A 20430-nucleotide genomic window follows, 5' to 3' on the forward strand; every position below is an offset into this window, starting at 1 on the left:
TTGGTAGGCTTAGATCTCTTGATATTTTTGGACTTAAAAGAAAAAAGCTCACAGTGTGACTTGGTGATGCGCATAGACAAGACTTCCACAGCGAATGGTATGCAAATACCGAAAAAAAAAAAAAAATTATTATCAATAGCCAACAGGGCTTGGCATCTGAATCCGAAGTGAAACGCTTACAAATGTCAGTAGTTTCATATACCTCGGAGCTATTGTCTCAGATGAGGGAACGAAACCTGAACTACTGGTCCTTCGGGTAGAAAGCATTGAACACACACTATATATATATAAAGCATTAATACTTTTTAAAATCGTATCACAAAAAATAAAGCTGAAATGTTAATCGCTTCCTCTGAACATAATCACAGGATCTGTACATGTGTACATTGATTTGTACATGTGTACATTGATCTGTACATGTGTACATTGATTTGTACATGTGTACATTGATTTGTACATGTGTACATTGATTTGTACATGTGTACATTGATCTGTACATGTGTACATTGATCTGTACATGTGTACATTGATTTGTACATGTGTACATTGATCTGTACATGTGTACATTGATTTGTACATGTGTACATTGATCTGTACATGTGTACATTGATCTGTACATGTGTACATTGATTTGTACATGTGTATATTGATCTGTACATGTGTACATTGATTTGTACATGTGTACATTGATCTGTACATGTGTACATTGATCTGTACATGTGTACATTGATTTGTACAAAATGTCGAAATAAACATTGGCTAGATCTAGAAACAATATTTGAGTAAGCTTGCATAGCGAGCATTCATCAATTGAAGGAATTCAAATTTGATTGATTTAGAAGGAATATTAAAAGTAACCTTAAGAAGGAATAGTTGTTTTTTTAAGGTTTAAAACCTATTAAATGGAGGAATGTCTCGATATGTTATAGAACATAGTCCATGAAACCACCGGGAAGCTCAGGTCAGCAAAAAAACTCCATAATTAAGAGACTTCCTTTCTTAATTTGCTTTTCACTGTGTTCCCAGTTTCCTCTTCAACAAGAATGTATTTCTAATCCTCAGATCATTTACAAAGTTGATTGGAGATTTGAACGAGTTACGGACCAAAGACTATGGAGACGAAGCGAGGGGTGCAGAAAGGTGAGTGTTGATATAAACAGACGAATTACGTATCTGCCTATCTACCAATTCATGTATACAGTGTTTACCTTACAATGATTTACATAATGCTATCGTGGCCGGACACTGGCCGAGGCAGGTCCCACTTTCGGATCTCTTTTATTTATCCTAACGTTTTTTGTTGGCTAAAGTATCCTTACTCTGGTCAGCACTAAAAGAAGTGGTGACTAGTCCGGCCCTAGAGATGACCAGTATAGACCATGTTACATTTATGCGTAACATTTTGAATTTGTTCTTAACTATTATGTTGTTCCATATGTTTCGTTGTCTTATGACCTATCTCTATATGTCTTCTATATGTCTCCCTAATGTGGGTGTATGGTCTGCCCCCCCCCTCCCACTTGTGTCCTGCAAACCCTTTATTTCTAAGCCTTCGTTGATTGTTTTCATTGCCCTTTGACCTATTGTATGTTAATCTCTTCTCTTTGCCGCATAGACCTGACAAATATAGGTAAGTGCTGGCATTATATTAAACTCTAGACATAGAAGATTCACTAGATCATTTCAAGTTTCGTTGTCTTAATGTGATGGTCAGTTTATAGATCAGACAATCACACAGAACAGTGGGAGTTTGTTGGTCAGTTTAAGCTATCTATCTATCTATCTATCTATCTATCTATCTATCTATATTTGTTCATTACTTTAATGAGTTTTTCTCTCTTCACCTCCTCATTTTGTTCATTCTCTCTCTAAGATAAACACACACGCAAACACTATCACACTCTTACTTAAAGAAAGGGTTTTATTAAATGTGTGTCCTGTGGAAACATTTCCAGAGATAAAACAAAACATCGGAACAATATTCGTGAATCATCGGAAACAACAGTAACCCTAAGTTGAACGAATAGTTTCGAATCTTAAGCAGTTTGCATGCAATAAACAGTTTATTGAATGATTCACTGTACAAAACTTGGGCATTTCAGCTACTAGATCTATATTTTGGTTTTAATGTAAATGTATTTTCTTTAGAACCAACTTGCTGCATTTTAGATCTATTGCAAATTTATTCAGTGTGATATCAACCAAATTTTATTCTCAATATATTTGTCTAACTCACAATGTTTTGTGTTTGCTTTTAATTTCAATTATACCCTATATCAAACATTATTTATTGTCACAAGTCAAATGTTGATTTTAATATTATATTAACTATTGTTTAGTGTCACCAGTCAAGTGTAAGTTGTCCTATATTTCATTCTGTGTGTTCCTCTTGTATTTGTATTTTTTGTTTAGCTTAAACTCGTTAAGCCGCCATACCCCATTTCAAAACCTTACTCTTCGTGTCATTCAGCACATTTTGGAAGGGGGGGGGGTAATCATGCTTGAAAAGAAAAACTTTAATTTTCTGAGAATTATTATTAAACTTCTTTCTTTCTAAAATAACCAACTTTGTGTTTCTTAAGCTTAAGGATATGACTGCCAATCAGTATTAAATCCCATGTAGGTATGTTTACATGTAAATCAGATTCGTTCACACATTTCATTATGTCATGGATGGCTGCCTAGTCATGGGGGTTGCGCTCTGGACTGTCGCCTCGATAGTGGCTCGAGTCTTATCCGCCGCCATCCCTCGCTGTCCTGTCAAAGGTTTGATGTAATAATCTTCAAATCTAATGAATAGAGTGAAATATTTAAAACAAAGTCATAAAAATATCTTCACTATCATTATGAAGTAACTACTTAGAGCTACTAGATCTCCACCGCTAAACATAGAGATAAATAGAACCTACTATAGATAAATAGAACCTACTAGAGATAAATAGAACCTACTATAGATAAATAGAACCTACTATAGATAAATAGAACCTACTAGAGATAAATAGAACCTACTATAGATAAATAGAACCTACTAGAGATAAATAGAACCTACTATAGATAAATAGAATCTACGCAGCTTCAGCTCTTCTTTGCCTTCTATTTCTGTTTTGTTGTTTAGAGTCACGAGGCAATTCTCTTACTTAGATTTCTGTAGATTGGTGGTCACGTGACACCCAGACACCTTTTTAATGGTTTTAATGGTTTAAATAGAAACTTTAGTCCAGAAGAATATGCGCAGTGATCTGATTCAATTATATTTATTGATTTATTTATATATTTGTTTATTTACTTATTTATATATATTTTGCTTATAAATTCATTTCCAAATTTATATAATTATTTTTTTTATATTTATGATATATTTATCTATTTGTGAACATAGGTACATGTATATTTATGCAAATGTTTTACCTGGCAGCTTAACGAGTTTCTGTAGTTACCTATATGTCCGAGTGTGCTTGTGTTGTTACGCATATCCAAATGATTGTATTCTTGTTGTCGTGTTAGTCAGCCATCTTGTCGGTATGATTTATTTACACCTGTTTAGTTTCTTAAGATTTCGCCACAACAAGGACAGCGGCCAGCCAGGGAAGGCAAGCACTGGGTCTGGGTAATTGAACATTTGTCATTAACTAGCCACTTTAACAAACTAGCTTTCTTTTTGTTTACTTCTTTCTGCTGAATGAGTCTTAACACTATAGTTCGCTTGGTTCATTGACTGCTCTAACTTCTTTTTTTTTTCAGTTTGTTTTGGAATATGAATGTTTATTATAGATTGTTGGTGATTATACATGCTTTATTTGGCCGAAAGTTTTCATTTATTTTCTGTTTTATTTAATTAATCCTCAAAAAGAAGTTCAACATTTTTTCATCCGAAACTAATCTCCTGGTATATTGAGACTTGCTAAAAGGAAGATTTTGTTTAATTTATTCGAAAAGGCCTGATACATTTTGAAAAAAAAATCTGAATTTTTCCGATTTTTTGACCATGTGTCCAGTGGCTAAACTCAGTTATAGAATGCATGCTACTCCATTGTCTCTTATTGAAAGTAACATTCTATTGAATCAAGTTGGATGACATCTAGGAAACTGCTCGTTGTTTGCGCATATGTTATTCCTTGTATCGCTTCAATTGCTGCATGTCAAGAATGCTCTATTAGAAAAGTTTCTTGCATGTACATAACTTGTAAGGTGCACGGAATGCGGACATAGTTCATGTTAGGTCTTTGTATGGCGTTGAGACTTTTATGCAACTTTTAGCACTTGAGATATAAAGGGGAAGTAACCTTGGAGGGATTATGGTCACGACATGGCCTAAATTGGGCCGATGTGCTAAAAGCCCAAAATATCAAATAAACATTGGAGTCTGCTTTATCTTTTAGGGTGCCAATGATGACACGATAGTTTGGGGTTCGAACACCAACACCTCCACCATTTGAAGATTTAAATCAGAGGGTTAATGTTCACATTTTTTATCAGCTCTGAAAGTCAGAGGGTTAATGTTCACATTTTTTATCAACTCTGAAAGTCAGAGGATTAATGTTCACATATTTAATCAGCTCTGAAAGTCAGAGGGTTAATGTTCGCATTTTGTATCAACTCTGCGGTGTCATTACAACTCTAACAAATACAAAAAGTCATGGAATGTGGGAACAAACTTTGTTTCATCTATTTTCTACAACAGACAAAAAGAAAAGTCATGACGATGAAAGAAGAGAAAATGACAGAAAAGACTGTAAAAGGAAAGAAAAAGGAAAGATTGGGTCTTGTGGAGTTTTGACTTGCAGTTTCACTTGAGATAATACTACATTCTGGAGTGTGAATAAAGTGAATAAAGAGTTGTCAGATTTAGATTAGAACAACTTTCACCTTCATCTGTCCCTTAGTCTTTGGACCGTTGGGGCACCACACGTGATCTGCATTTCTCTCCGTCTTTTTTCCAGGGTTAGTGTCTCTTCCATTGACAGGCCAGTCCATTCCTCAATGTTGTCCTCCCATCACTTCAACTGTCTGCCTCTCCTTCTTGTACTGTTCCCTGCAGAATGTCTTCGCGAGCTCTAAGGATCTCATTATATGTTTATAAAGTCTTAATTGACGTTTACAGTGGTCAGAAGGTCATCATGGGGCCCAATCCCTTATATGATTCTGTTTCGGATTTCCACGTTGCCATTACGATGTTTGTATGTGATGCTTAAAATTCCTCTGTAACATTAACAGAACAACCACATCTACTAAATACTACAAACTCTAAGTCACAGTAATATCTGCAGCTGTGAATGTTTCTTGCGGTGAAAGCCTAAAACTTGTATAGTAAATCTTCTAGCTAATTAAGAGAATTTATTTCATTGAATTAGTTTCCATATCAAAAAGAAATTCTGCTCAGACTTGACAATCATTTGCTTAGATACCAGCTCGATTGTTAACCTTTCAACTAGTTTTAGTTTTGAGGCACTTCATAAATCTTTCAATGGAGGTTTTATTTCTAAGTAATTTAAGTTTGTTCACCAGCGTTCTCGTTGGTAGGTATTTAGGTTAAAAGCCTTAAGACTCGGTACACTATCGATCCAATCTTAAGTTTTTCTAGTGGCAGTATTGTGTGGGAGGTGGGAGTTGTTTTCACTTTCATTCCTTGGGGACACCAAACTGTCATCTCTGTTCAAGTGTGTTAGTTGTTCTAATTTGGCGATGCCCTCTTTTTACTGACATGCACACTATATCTGTAACAACAACAAAATATGTGTCACTGGAAGAGGTCCACTGCGAGATGATGAGTCAAAAGTCGAGACTGGAGAATAGTTATTTAATGTTACCCAAATAGTTTCATAGTAAACAAAATGTGTACGACAGAATAGTAACAAATTCGTTTTCCTGTGTTTCTATGTAAATTAAAACATATTTTATAATACACCAATTAAAGTGACCAATTAATAGTTTCCAATTATTACCATTGGTCCATTGCCCTAATGTGTTTGTTTCAGAGCTTTAGTTAGCTCTGCTTATAAGAGATGAGAGCCCTTGTAGCAACTTATGCTGAAATCCTATTTTTGTGACAATTTTTTTCACTTTAACTGCCTCAGTAACTTTTACTATCTAATAAGTAAATTCAATAAGTTTGTACTAGTGACAGAATGTTGTGGCTTTTCTGGGAGGAGCCTTCGAAAAAAAAAAAGTTAGAGAAGGGCCCGAGAAGTGAACAGACGCCCCTGACAGTGAAACGATCAGATGGGAGGATTAGCAGGCATGTCCCTGTGACGTCAAGTTCAAGGTCAATCAGCATCAACCTGCGACTTTCAAGTCTGCGTGTATATTTAGAGTGATCTTGACTTAACCCTTACAAAGCACTTGAAACAAAAACACACACACACACTTTTTAGTTTCCTGAAACGTGCTTATGTCTAGAGCTTTTCAAGACAGTGTTACGCAATTAAAACCGTTGATACGTGATGAGACTGTGATCGCCTGTAAGAAACGGAACCTGCTTCCGGATAAAGTCTAAACTTCAGTGCCTTTTTATTTTGAGATTTCAATTCTTTGGTTCGTCACGTACGTAATTTGTTTTTTTAAATTAAGGCACAAAACATCTTTTAAACTATTGAGCATCACCTAGATCTCGTGGTAATGCAGCGGAACGCTTCCAAATGTTTTAATTTTCTTTTCTACTAATATACTCAGCTGTTCTTTAGAAGTTTAGAACTGCGACATTTGTGTTGCCTTAGAGCAGTGATGCCCAACCTAATTCATCCTGCGGGCCAATTTAATTCCGACACTCGTGTCGCGGGCCACATGTACAAAAACGAAAAAAAAAAAAAAAATAATAGAAACCTGTGGATCTAGTTCTTACTACTTACTGTACATTACATTAAATAATGGTATTAATGGTAGGCGTAAGAAAATGGCTTTATCGCTCAATTTGAAATTATAGCTAGCTAACCAACGACTCATTTTCTTGTCTGTTGTTGGTAAATATTCCATTGATCCTCCAATTTCTAGGCGGAGTTTAAAAATCTTTTTTTTTCGCGCTTCAAACCAAGACTGCCGTAATATTTGTTTTATAATGTCGCTTATTTGTCGTTTAAAAAAAACACAGTCACACTTTCTTTACAAAACAAATATGTTTGCTTATTATCATGTTCAAAAAAAAAGATTCATTCACTTTTCCTGGTAGATTCTAAATTCCACTTGTAGTTTCTTTAACTTTCCCATTTCATAATAGTACAAATGAGGGCCCTAATGTAGGTAAGATACATTTTTGAACATTTTTTTATAAAAGGGGAGGGGGATTTTGTACTCTTTGTGCCGACGCTTTGACGGGCCGGATGGAACCACGTCGCCCGCGGGCCGTAGTTTGGGCATCACTGCCTTAGAGAGTTACAACTTAACACTTCAAATATAAGAGGTAGCTTGCTTAGTACTGAGAGTAGAATTACTAAATTAGGTGGGGAAAAAATAACGTCCGTTTCTATGGCCAACTGATAACGAGGATGTCATGTGGCCAACTGATAACGAGGATGTCATGTGGCCAACTGATAAAGAGGATGTCATGTGGCCAACTGATAAGGAGGATGTCATGTGGCCAACTGATAACGAGGATGTCATGTGGCCAACTGATAAGGAGGATGTCATGTGGCCAACTGATAAGGAGGATGTCATGTTGCCAACTGATAAGGAGGATGTCATGTGGCCAACTGATAACGAGGATGTCATGTGGCCAACTGATAAGGAGGATGTCATGTGGCCAACTGATAACGAGGATGTCATGTGGCCAACTGATAAGGAGGATGTCATGTGGCCAACTGATAAGGAGGATGTCATGTTGCCAACTGATAAGGAGGATGTCATGTGGCCAACTGATAAGGAGGATGTCATGTGGCCAACTGATAACGACGATGTCATGTGGCCAACTGATAACGAGGATGTCATGTGGCCAACTGATAATGACGATGTCATGTGGCCAACTGATAACGACGATGTCATGTGGCCAACTGATAACGACGATGTCATGTGGCCAACTGATAAAGAGGATGTCATGTGGCCAACTGAAAAAGAGGATGTCATGTAAACGACGAGAATGGCATGTGGCCAGACAACATCCTAATGATTAAAATCAGCTACTCTTTAGAACTACGATGATTGATAAACAGTCTACACCACCAAACATAAAACTTCCACTGTCCTCCAGTTGTTGAGCCTGACTCAGCGCAGACACAAAGCGCAATGTCTCTCGTCCATTACCCACCGACTAGATCCAAACTTGAGTATAAACCTGATTCACGCCTACTACTCATTTACAGCTCCTGCAATGTCATTATTCTTCATTATGTTACACTCAATTTATACATATTTAGCACAGTTTCAATTTAACAAATTAGAATATTTTCAACGGAAAAATTTTATTAAAGTGTATAGGAATCTTACAATTTGTCACCATGGCAATAGCCAAGTTTTTTTTGTTTTTTTTTGGACTATAAGTTCGTGAAAACTAAACTGATAGGGGGGGGGAAGATGTAGTCAGTGAGTAGTCACATAATCTGATCAAATAAAACCAGACTAAAAGACCACTTTGTTGGGTTGAAATTCTGGTTTGTTAATCCTGAATTATTTCCTCCATTCAGTCGGTTGGTCTGGATCACATTTAGTTTTATGATTTTGGTTTTATAAAACCGAAAAAAAAATAGTTTTTTTCTTTTATTGCTAGACCACAATACTAACAGTCTAATGGACTGATTGAAGTATTGTTTTAGAAAAAAAAAATGTTTCTGAATTTAGTCCCAGCAAGAACCTTAGAAGACATAATGTACATCACTAAGCTATGAGTAGGGGGCCCTACGCATGTATCAACAATCATAAACAAACATATATCAGAGATAAACTCCTAGACAAACTCAGAGCTCAGTTTGCCCTCAACTGGCATGGAGGAAAAGAGCTGGCAGCAAATGGACATCTGGAGAATTCTTCTGTGTTTTGTTCTTTCAACTAAATTCGAAGACTTTGTACTGCATAATTGGGACTCCTGACAAGTGGATCTGGGTGTCAAACTAAATTCGAAGACTTTGTACTGCATAATTGGGACTCCTGACAAGTGGATCTGGGTGTCAAACTAAATTCGAAGACTTTGTACTGCATAGTTGAGACTCCTGACAAGTGGATCTGGGTGTCAAACTAAATTCGAAGACTTTGTACTGCATAGTTGAGACTCCTGACAAGTGGATCTGGGTGTCAAACTAAATTCGAAGACTTTGTACTGCATAGTTGAGACTCCTGACAAGTGGATCTGGGTGTCAAACTAAATTCGAAGACTTTGTACTGCATAATTGGGACTCCTGACAAGTGGATCTGGGTGTCAAACTAAATTCGAAGACTTTGTACTGCATAATTGGGACTCCTGACAAGTGGATCTGGGTGTCAAACTAAATTCGAAGACTTTGTACTGCATAATTGGGACTCCTGACAAGTGGATCTGGGTGTCAAACTAAATTCGAAGACTTTGTACTGCATAATTGGGACTCCTGACAAGTGGATCTGGGTGTCAAACTAAATTCGAAGACTTTGTACTGCATAATTGGGACTCCTGACAAGTGGATCTGGGTGTCAAACTAAATTCGAAGACTTTGTACTGCATAATTGGGACTCCTGACAAGTGGATCTGGGTGTCAAACTAAATTCGAAGACTTTGTACTGCATAATTGGGACTCCTGACAAGTGGATCTGGGTGTCAAACTAAATTCGAAGACTTTGTACTGCATAATCGGGACTCCTGACAAGTGGATCTGGGTGTCAAACTAAATTCGAAGACTGTGTACTGCATAATTGGGACTCCTGACAAGTGGATCTGGGTGTCAAACTAAATTCGAAGACTTTGTACTGCATAATTGGGACTCCTGACAAGTGGATCTGGGTGTCAAACTAAATTCGAAGACTTTGTACTGCATAATCGGGACTCCTGACAAGTGGATCTGGGTGTCAAACTAAATTCGAAGACTGTGTACTGCATAATTGGGACTCCTGACAAGTGGATCTGCGTTCGTGGTAATGGCAATGTCTTCGATTTCGAAGATTACGAGTGGGTGCAGTGTTTCATATGGCTTTGCAAACCCCGATGTGACCTGCATATTTTCGCACATCAGATGCAGACAAAGCCGTTGTCTGCTGGGGGTCTATTTAAGTTTTCCTTTCGTCTTCTGCGCCTGTTTTTAACAACTTTGGTCTCAAATGTGTGTCCTGCAGAACTCCAACTGTCTCTTTAAGAGGTCATCTACTTTCCTTATGCCGGTGAGGGCGAAATTGCGCCTGAGTTGATCTTTATAGCGGGGGCGGGGCACCTCTGTTAAAGCGTTCTCCTTTAAGCTCGCCTAAGAAGATCGCCTTTGGCATGTGGTCCCCCCCACCCCCCCAAGTTCGCTAAGGCATCTAAGACTTCTCGAACGCTTCCATCAAAGGTGCCTTCGCTCGATCTGCATAGTCACGTGAACTATTGCATCGCAATTCTTTGACAATGCCTTCTGTATATTTATGTATATTTATATTATTTATCAACTGTCTGCTAAATGTGAAAAGTGAACAGGAAATAAAATATTATGGTTTCTATAAAATATTTGGTTTTGTTTTCCCAACCTTTTCATTCTGCTCTCTTTCTCTCTCTCTCTCTCTCTCTCTCTCTCTCTCTGTCTCTCTCTGTCTGTCTGTCTCTCTTGATCTTTTGTCCTGTTTTATTTTTTTCTGTATGATCTATTGAACTGTGGGCTACAGAAATATATATCTTGCTCCATTTTCTAGTTTCCGTCAGAGCAGATTATGAGTTCCCCACAAATTTACACCCTATTTTCTTTAGCAGTCTCTGTCTGATCGATCTCCAGAGATGGAGGTATTAACTGTTTCTAGCGTTCCCTGGACTTCCTAGGGAATCAGAAATATTTGGACATTGGCGAGGCAGAAAATAATGTGCAGTTGAGGATTAGGGGCAGACAATCCTTTTGATAAAATTACGTTTCTTATTATTCAAGGGCAACAACCCTGTTAATCCTCTAAAATGAAATGGTTATAATATAACGCTGTACTTAATTTAATTTTTTTTTTTGGAGGGGGGGGGGTTAATCACTTCTTGAAGAACGATAACTCTTAGCAATAATTTATTTTTCTAACACAATGAAACGAAGGATGAACATAATTGTGTGCACATTGTGTACGAGTTACAGTATCACACGTGTGTACATTGTGTACGAGTTACAGTATCACACGCGTGTACATTGTGTACGAGTTACAGTATCACACGCGTGTACATTGTGTACGAGTTACAGTATCACACGCGTGTACATTGTGTACGAGTTACAGTATCACACGTGTGTACATTGTGTACGAGTTACAGTATCACACGTGTGTACATTGTGTACGAGTTACAGTATCACACGTGTGTACATTGTGTATGAGTTACAGTATCACACGCGTGTACATTGTGTACGAGTTACAGTATCACACGCGTGTACATTGTGTACGAGTTACAGTATCACACGTGTGTACATTGTGTACGAGTTACAGTATCACACGTGTGTACATTGTGTACGAGTTACAGTATCACACGTGTGTACATTCCCAAACTGTAAACTTTCAATGTTTATGGAGAATATACACGAATTAAATAACATCTTAAACTAGTATAGACATCGGTGCGTCTGGCTTCGAAACTGGGATCTTCGGATCGAATCTCGGTAAAGACTGGGATTTTCAATTTCGGGATTTTTAGGGCGCCCCTGAGTCCACCCAACTCTAATGGGTACCTGACTTTAGTTGGGGAAAGTAAAGGTGGTCGTTGTGCTGGCCACATGACATCCTACTCATTAACCGTTGGTCAACGAAACAGATGAGCTTCACATCCTCTGCCCTATATATCGCAAGGTCTGAAAGGGCAACCTTGTATGTACTTCCCTTATTTTGACATTGTGATTTCATCCCTTTGCTTCTTTGACATCTTGACCTCGTAATCCCATAGGGCACGGACCAGCTGCCATTTCCTATGTCAATTGTTGTTAACAGTCATGTGCCGTCTAACAACTCGGGAAAAAACCAATTGATGACCACTCCAAATGTTTTTTTAGACCCAAAGAGAAACAATGGCCTGTGATGAAACAAGGTAATCAGAAGGACTCCAAGAATGTCTGTAGAGATTGACAATTACTGTTGGAGGACTACTTGTCTTGAGTCTGTATTGATCAGAAGGTCACTCAAAGGACAGCATACATTTCTTGAATACCTAACGTCTGTCATTTAGTGACCTCTGGGTGGTCGCACTTTTTGTTTTGTCCCAATAACTCTGTACGTAGATGTATTGGGACAAATGGTTATGTCCCTTAGCTCGAGACTTAGTTTTCTGATGCTTTTAGTTTTGAAATTGCGATGGATTTAAAATATAAATCAGATTTGAATATCTGAATAACCTTTGAACTACAGACATGAAGAAATGAGATCTGATCTAGAATGTGTCGTCAGAAAGTAATCTGATCTTGAAGCTTAGTTCTGAAGTATCGGATACTAAAAGAACAATGCGCGTCTGATATCTGCTTCCAGAAACTCATAGGAACATTACAAAAAACAATGCAATACATTTCTTATACAACCAGAGCTTAATAAAGGACCTTGTTAAAAATAGTTTCATATTTATTGTCTATAAAAAAAAAGTAAGAAAACTGCCTCATTCAGACATTGCTATATAAAAGGCAGACGTTGTAAAGATCATCTGTTTCTATGGCGGACGGATGACGAGAGTGTTATGCAGCCAGCACAACGACCAACTGTCTTTACTTCCCCCTACTAAGGTCAAAGGGTGGACTTCATTAACATAACTTTCACAGAATGGGAATGTCTTCGATTCCAATGATTGCAGTGTATCGCAATACCAGTTGCGACCTTCATATTTCCAAACATGTGACAAAGCTGTTGTCCGGCGGGGATCTATTTAGGATTGCGTCTATTTCGCCTGTCTTCTAGAAGGGCTTTTCTTTGGGCCTTAAATGTGTGACTCCTCCCCTACTGTCTCTTTAAGAGGTCATCTTCTGACAGCTACTTACCTCTACGCCGTTGAAGGCGAAATGGCTCCTGAGTTTGTCTTTAGAGCGGAGATGGGGGCACCTCTGTTATGACGTCCTACTTTAATCTCGACAAAAAAGATCGACCTGGCATGCGGTCGTCCCCCATGCGGGATAGGTGTCCGACTTTTACCTTCTGACTCCTAGGATGTTTACCTACTGACTCCTACATTTACATACTGACCTCTATGATACCCTAGGATGTTTACGTACTGACTTCTAGGATGTTTACGTACTGACTCTTAGGATGTTTACGTACTGACATCTTGGATGTTATGTACTGACTCCTAGGATGTTTACGTACTGACATCTTGGATGTTTACGTACTGACATCTTCGATGTTATGTACTGACTCCTAGGATGTTTACGTACTGACATCTTGGATGTTATGTACTGACTCTTAGGATGTTTACGTACTAACATCTTGGATGTTTACTTACTGACATCTTGTATGTTTACGTACTGACTCTTAGGATGTTTACGTACTGACATCTTGGATGTTTACGTACTGACATCTTGGATGTTTACGTACTGACATCTTGGATGTTTACGTACTGACATCTTGGATGTTTACGTACTGACATCTTGGATGTTATGTACTGACTCCTAGGATGTTTATGTACTGACATCTTGGATGTTTACGTACTGACATCTTCGATGTTATGTACTGACTCCTAGGATGTTTACGTACTGACATATTGGATGTTATGTACTGACTCTTAGGATGTTTACGTACTGACATCTTGGATGTTTACATACTGACATCTTGGATGTTATGTACTGACTCCTAGGATGTTTATGTACTGACATCTTGGATGTTATGTACTGACTCTTAGGATGTTTACATACTGACTCTTAGGATGTTTACTTACTGACTCTTAGGATGTTTACGTACTGACTCCTAGGATGTTTACGTACTGACTCCTAGGATGTTTACGTACTGACTCCTAGGATGTTTACGTACTGACTCCTAGGATGTTTACGTACTGACTCCTAGGATGTTTACGTACTGACTCCTAGGATGTTTACGTACTGACTCCTAGGATGTTTACGTACTGACTCCTAGGATGTTTACGTACTGACATCTTGGATGTTATGTACTGACTCCTAGGATGTTTACGTACTGACTCTTAGGATGTTTACGTACTGACATCTTGTATGTTTACGTACTGACTCCTGGGATGTTTTCGTACTGACATCTTGGATGTTTACGTACTGACTCCTAGGATGTTTACGTACTGACATCTTGGATGTTATGTACTGACTCCTAGGATGTTTACGTACTGACATCTTGGATGTTATGTACTGACTCCTAGGATGTTTACGTACTGACTTCTAGCATGTTTACGTACTGACATCTTGGATGTTATGTACTGACTCCTAGGATGTTTACGTACTGACATCTTGGATGTTATTTACTGACTCCTAGGATGTTTACGTACTGACTTCTAGGATGTTTACGTACTGACATCTTGGATGTTTACGTACTGACTCCTAGGATGTTTACGTACTCACATCTTGGATGTTTACGTACTGACTCTTAGGATGTTATGTACTGACTCTTAGGATGTTTACGTACTGACATCTTGGATGTTTACGTACTGACATCTTGGATGTTACGTACTGACTCTTAGGATGTTTACGTACTGACTCTTAGGATGTTTACGTACTGACATCTTGTATGTTTACGTACTGACTCCTAGGATGTTTTCGTACTGACATCTTGGATGTTTACGTACTGACTCTTAGGATGTTTACGTACTGACATCTTGGATGTTACGTACTGACTCTTAGGATGTTTACGTACTGACTCTTAGGATGTTTACGTACTGACTCTTAGGATGTTTATTTACTGACTCTTAGGATGTTTATGTACTGACTCCTAGGATGTTTACGTACTGACTCCAAGGACGATGCGTAGAAACGTTTTAGTCTGAATCCTGGGACACTTGCCACATCAGACAGCAACAGAAAAAGAACCAGGTTCAGCTGCTTGCGTGTATTGATGTTTGTCATTTTGCTTTTTTTTTCCCCCTAAAATTGTTCAATGTAGTAGTTTATAGGAAGCAACTATGACATCAGCTAACTGTAGTTTATAGGAAGCAACTATGACATCAGCTAACTGTAGTTTATAGGAAGCAACTATGACATCAGCTAACTCTTCAATCCATGGATACCGAGAGATCCAAGTGGAAAATCTATGGATGTATTTGAACAGGAGAAGAGAGGATGAAGGATGTCAAATCTCCTCCACGCGATGTAGTGCCATTTAGGTGATGGATGAATCAAACTTGGTGGCTTTCCATTACCCTCCTAGAAACCAAATGACCTAACGTCACATTATTATTCACATGACCGATTACCGCACCAACACCAGCAGGGGTCAAAGGTCATATTATACTACTAGACTCTCAGACGTTTCCATCTTCAACAAAGTCAACGGCGGGAAAATTGTTACGTCTGCTATGTATTTTTCTTTTGGTTGTTCTCAAGTGTAGCATAAATCTGAGAAATGTTTGGGTACGTTATCATTATGGAAATGATTCCCAAAAAACGAAAAAGTAGACTATCAAATGTACTTTATTTCAAAACTCACTTCTAGGTAGTAAAATGTATCAATTCATTTGAATCAATCATGCAATTCATTTTTGATAGATTTAGACTAACAACAATAAATTTGAACGATTGAAAATATTTTTATCATTTGTTTTTGTTTAGCGATACGTCCATGCTTATAGTACGCTCATTGTGCTATGGTCACTTTAATGGACTAATTGAAGGGGGAGGGTGCACGCTCATTGTGCTATGGTCACTTTAATGGACTAATTGAAGGGGGAGGGTGCACGCTCATTGTGCTATGGTCACTTTAATGGACTAATTGAAGGGGAAGGGTGCACGCTCATTGTGCTATGGTCACTTTAATGGACTAATTGAAGGGGAAGGGTGCACGCTCATTGTGCTATGGTCACTTTAATGGACTAATTGAAGGGGGAGGGTGCACGCTCATTGTGCTATGGTCACTTTAATGGACTAATTGAAGGGGGAGGGTGAACGCTCATTGTGCTATGGTCACTTTAATGGACTAATTGAAGGGGGAGGGTGCACGCTCATTGTGCTATGGTCACTTTAATGGACTAATTGAAGGGGGAGGGTGCACGCTCATTGTGCTATGGTCACTTTAATGGACTAATTGAAGGGGGAGGGTGCACGCTCATTGTGCTATGGTCACTTTAATGGACTAATTGAAGGGGGAGGGTGCACGCTCATTGTGCTATGGTCACTTTAATGGACAAGTTGAAGGGGGAGGGTACAGAAGAGGTATCTGGGAGGTTTCCGTTTTTGCCTTTTTAGATCTTTTTAAAAAAAACATTTTCTTTAACATGAATTTGAGCCTCCGTGATCTGTGTGTTAGCCGCTCAGCAATCCAAGTACTTATAAAAATAGAAGGTCTCATGGTCTAAAAATAGTTTATATTTGAAATGCATTTTCAATATGAAACAAAACTAATTTATTACGACTAATTGATTGGTAATTGATTAATATTTGTATTGATTTAATTGATGAATCCGAGCTCAGACTTCAATTAAACCGATCTCTCCCCTGCTCTATCTTGAAACAAATTCAAATTCAGCTTTAAAAATGACGTTATATACATTTTTGTCAAGTTTCCAATTTTGTTTTAGAAACATTTTAAATTAATGACAAAATAATTTATTTATTTATTTTTTAATCTTGGCAGGATCTATGAATAACCAAAGTAAAAACGAAAATGTTGATTTCGATATTTTAATCGATTTACAACTCTATTCGCATGTCATGATGTCTTGTTTCGCTGTCATTTCTAGAGGTACAAGCAAACGGTGGCATAAACAATAACATTTCTAGTATAACATTTTTTTGCTAGTTATAACACTCGCTTTGTGTGGGCGACAATTAGGTTCTTACACAAGCTTTGTGTGAGCGACAGTTAGGTTCTTACACAAGCTTTGTGTGGGCGACAATTAGGTTCTTACACAAGCTTTGTGTGAGCGACAGTTAGGTTCTTACACAAGCTTTGTGTGGGCGACAATTAGGTTCTTACATAAGCTTTGTGTGAGCGACAGTTAGGTTCTTACACAAGTTTTGTGTGAGCGACAGTTAGGTTCTAACACAAGCTTTGTGTGAGCGACAGTTAGGTTCTTACATAAGCTTTGTGTGAGCGACAGTTAGGTTCTTACACAAGTTTTGTGTGAGCGACAGTTAGGTTCTAACACAAGCTTTGTGTGAGCGACAGTTAGGTTCTTACATAAGCTTTGTGTGGGCGACAGTTAGGTTCTTACACAAGCTTTGTGTGAGCGACAGTTAGGTTCTTACACAAGCTTTGTGTGGGCGACAATTAGGTTCTTACATAAGCTTTGTGTGAGCGACAGTTAGGTTCTTACACAAGCTTTGTGTGGGCGACAATTAGGTTCTTACATAAGCTTTGTGTGAGCGACAGTTAGGTTCTTACACAAGCTTTGTGTGAGCGACAGTTAGGTTCTTACACAAGCTTTGTGTGAGCGACAGTTAGGTTCTTACACAAGCTTTGTGTGAGCGACAATTAGGTTCTAACACAAGCTTTGTGTGAGCGACAATTAGGTTCTTACACAAGCTTTGTGTGAGCGACAATTAGGTTCTTACACAAGCTTTGTGTGAGCGAAAATAAGTTTCTTACACAAGCTTTGTGTGGGCGACAATTAGGTCCTTACACAAGCTTTGTGTGGGCGACAATTAGGTTCTTACACTAGCTTTTTTACGAAATGTATTTAACTTAAAGAATGTTAAACAAGAAAAACGTGAAAACTACTTTTTCTAAAGACACTAGCTCCTTGATGCAACTTCTAGAGTCAGTGTTTGTCTCTAACAATTGAATGAATGTTAGATTAACAAACAATGAATCATTTTATTACCCGCCTGTTTTTCTCCCAGAGAAAGACTGCTGGTTAATCGAATGTCTACATTTAGTATTCTATGACAAGCATTGAGATCTAAAAGTAGTCTGGAGTCTAGACTTAAAACACGATGCGCAAAATTTTCCTGGACATTAATTTATTAAACTCTTGAATCAATAATTCCCAAACGCGATAGTCTTTTCAAGAACGCGATAGTCCTTTCAAAAACCGATGTTGGGTCTAGACTCTAGACCTAGAATCCTAAATATAGATCTCTAGCCAAATTTTAATTTATTTCATTTTTTACTTAAAAAATGAGAACGGTCAAACTAGAGTTGTCCCCCGTGTGGCCAATGAGCTAGTCATTCTTTTATCAACGATATACATCAACTGTTACATTTCTAGGAAAATCGTTAGAGTCGTTTTTGAGATCAGCTGTCCAGATTCCTGGATCCAGGATCCATGAAGGGGTGACTTGAATAGAGGTGTTGTAATCAAAAAATATTTTTCCTTTTGATAATTTTCAGCATTGCGGGATTGACGTAGTAAGATCCATTCCAGTGGCACTACAGCCCATGGAGGGCCCTGTCCTGCTCAAGCACATCTTTCTGATCTGTCCAGGGCTTTACGTCACCATGCGCGGACTGTTGTAGATGAAACAGTAACATCCTACCTTTTGAATCTTAGTAGATCTTATCTTATTCTTCTCATATGGCTGTGATATTTTTTTGTATTAATTATGGCAAAATAAAGAGGGGGGCTGATTATTATTTACATTCTCCTTATTGATCCCATTTCTTGAGTGTCGTGACGGACTACCGAATATCAATCAACAAGTAACAAACAGGTAACTGATGTGGCAGTTAGGAATGGGTTAATTTCAGAACAGAGACCTTAGAAATATCAAGAATCATTTTGTTTGCTCATTACTTTGGCCTAAGACAGTGAACGGACTTGATCAAATAATTGAACGCATAATTTTGATTTTTTTTTCTCCATTTCGTTTAATGTAGAAAGTAAATGGGGCGGGGGTTAAGGAGCCATGATAAGTATTTCTGGTGCACAATGTTCTCAACTCATTAACAACCAATTCGGTTTTATTTTCACTTGACGTTGTCGTGATTATTTCTTGGTTTGGTCTTTAGTTGGTTGTTTGGTCAGTGAGCATGAGCAGTACTTGGCACACAGTTGTCTATTGTCTGCTAGTGGCGAGGTCAAAACTGTGGATCGTGCACATAAGTCGACAAACGTCACGTGACCAATACAATTCATAGAGAAACGTCACGTGACCAATACAATTCATAGAGAAACGTCACGTGACCAATACAATTCATAGAGAAACGTCACGTGACCAATACAATTCATATAGAAACGTCACGTTGACCAATACAATTCATAGAGAAACGTCACGTGACCAATACAATTCATAGAGAAACGTCACGTGACCAATACAATTCATAGAGAAACGTCACGTGACCAATACAATTCATAGAGAAACGGCACGTGACCAATACAATTCATAGAGAAACGTCACGTGACCAATACAATTCATAGAGAAACGTCACGTTGACCAATACAATTCATAGAGAAACGTCACGTGACCAATACAATTCATAGAAAAACGTCACGTGACCAATACAATTCATAGAGAAACGTCACGTGACCAATATAATTCATAGAGAAACGTCACGTGACCAATACAATTCATAGAGAAACGTCACGTTGACCAATACAATTCATAGAGAAACGTCACGTGACCAATACAATTCATAGAGAAACGTCACGTGACCAATACAATTCATAGAGAAACGTCACGTGACCAATACAATTCATAGAGAAACGTCACGTGACCAATACAATTCATAGAGAAACGTCACGTTGACCAATACAATTCATAGAGAAAACAATGGAGGCTTCGCTTGCCCGTTTTCATTGAAATCATTCTGTTAGTGACTTGTATCGATTGGTTGGCTTTCAAGAGTTTATGGGGGGAATACAACAAGGATTTAATTTTTAAAAAAACATTTTTAGCAAATACTGCCCGTGATTCAACATATATGGCATATTCTGCCCGTGGTTCAACTTATTTGGCATATGGTTCAAGTCATCTGGCAAATACTGCCCGTGGTTCAAGTCATCTGGCAAATACTGCCCGTGGTTCAAGTCATCTGGCAAATACTGCCCGTGGTTCAAGTCATCTGGCAAATACTGCCCGTGGTTCAAATCATCTGGCAAATTACCTCAAGGATGATAACGATATTATTATTATTAGGTATTAAGTTACTCAGACATACTAACACAGACAGACTAACACAGACAGACAAATATTCACTATAACATACACAAACACAATTCTTCAAAGTAATCTCAGCTGTTCATTAGAAAATCAATCCCGCCACAGCTGACCAGAGCTATAGATAATGATCATACATTGACCACTAGAGAGA

The 20430-nt window shown here is 38.1% G+C and overlaps 1 protein-coding gene across 14 annotated transcripts in view; it reads left to right on the plus strand.

Moving 5' to 3' along the window:
- The window catches only part of LOC106054487 (cGMP-dependent protein kinase 1-like), a 275978-nt gene that overhangs the window by 225950 nt on the left and 29598 nt on the right, over positions 1–20430 (plus strand). For 4 of the 14 annotated variants that reach the window (XM_056020546.1, XM_056020547.1, XM_056020548.1 and 1 more), the window contains exons 11-14: positions 1063–1140; positions 1616–1630; positions 2340–2354; positions 3545–3607. In XM_056020546.1, the coding sequence (XP_055876521.1) occupies positions 1063–1140; positions 1616–1630; positions 2340–2354; positions 3545–3607 (171 nt within the window). The remainder of the gene's footprint in view (positions 1–1062; positions 1141–1615; positions 1631–2339; positions 2355–3544; positions 3608–20430) is intronic. The other 10 variants (XM_056020549.1, XM_056020556.1, XM_056020550.1 and 7 more) reach the window with 10 other exon arrangements.

Source organism: Biomphalaria glabrata, chromosome 2 (assembly GCF_947242115.1).
Source record: "Biomphalaria glabrata chromosome 2, xgBioGlab47.1, whole genome shotgun sequence".
NCBI lineage: Eukaryota > Metazoa > Mollusca > Gastropoda > Planorbidae > Biomphalaria > Biomphalaria glabrata.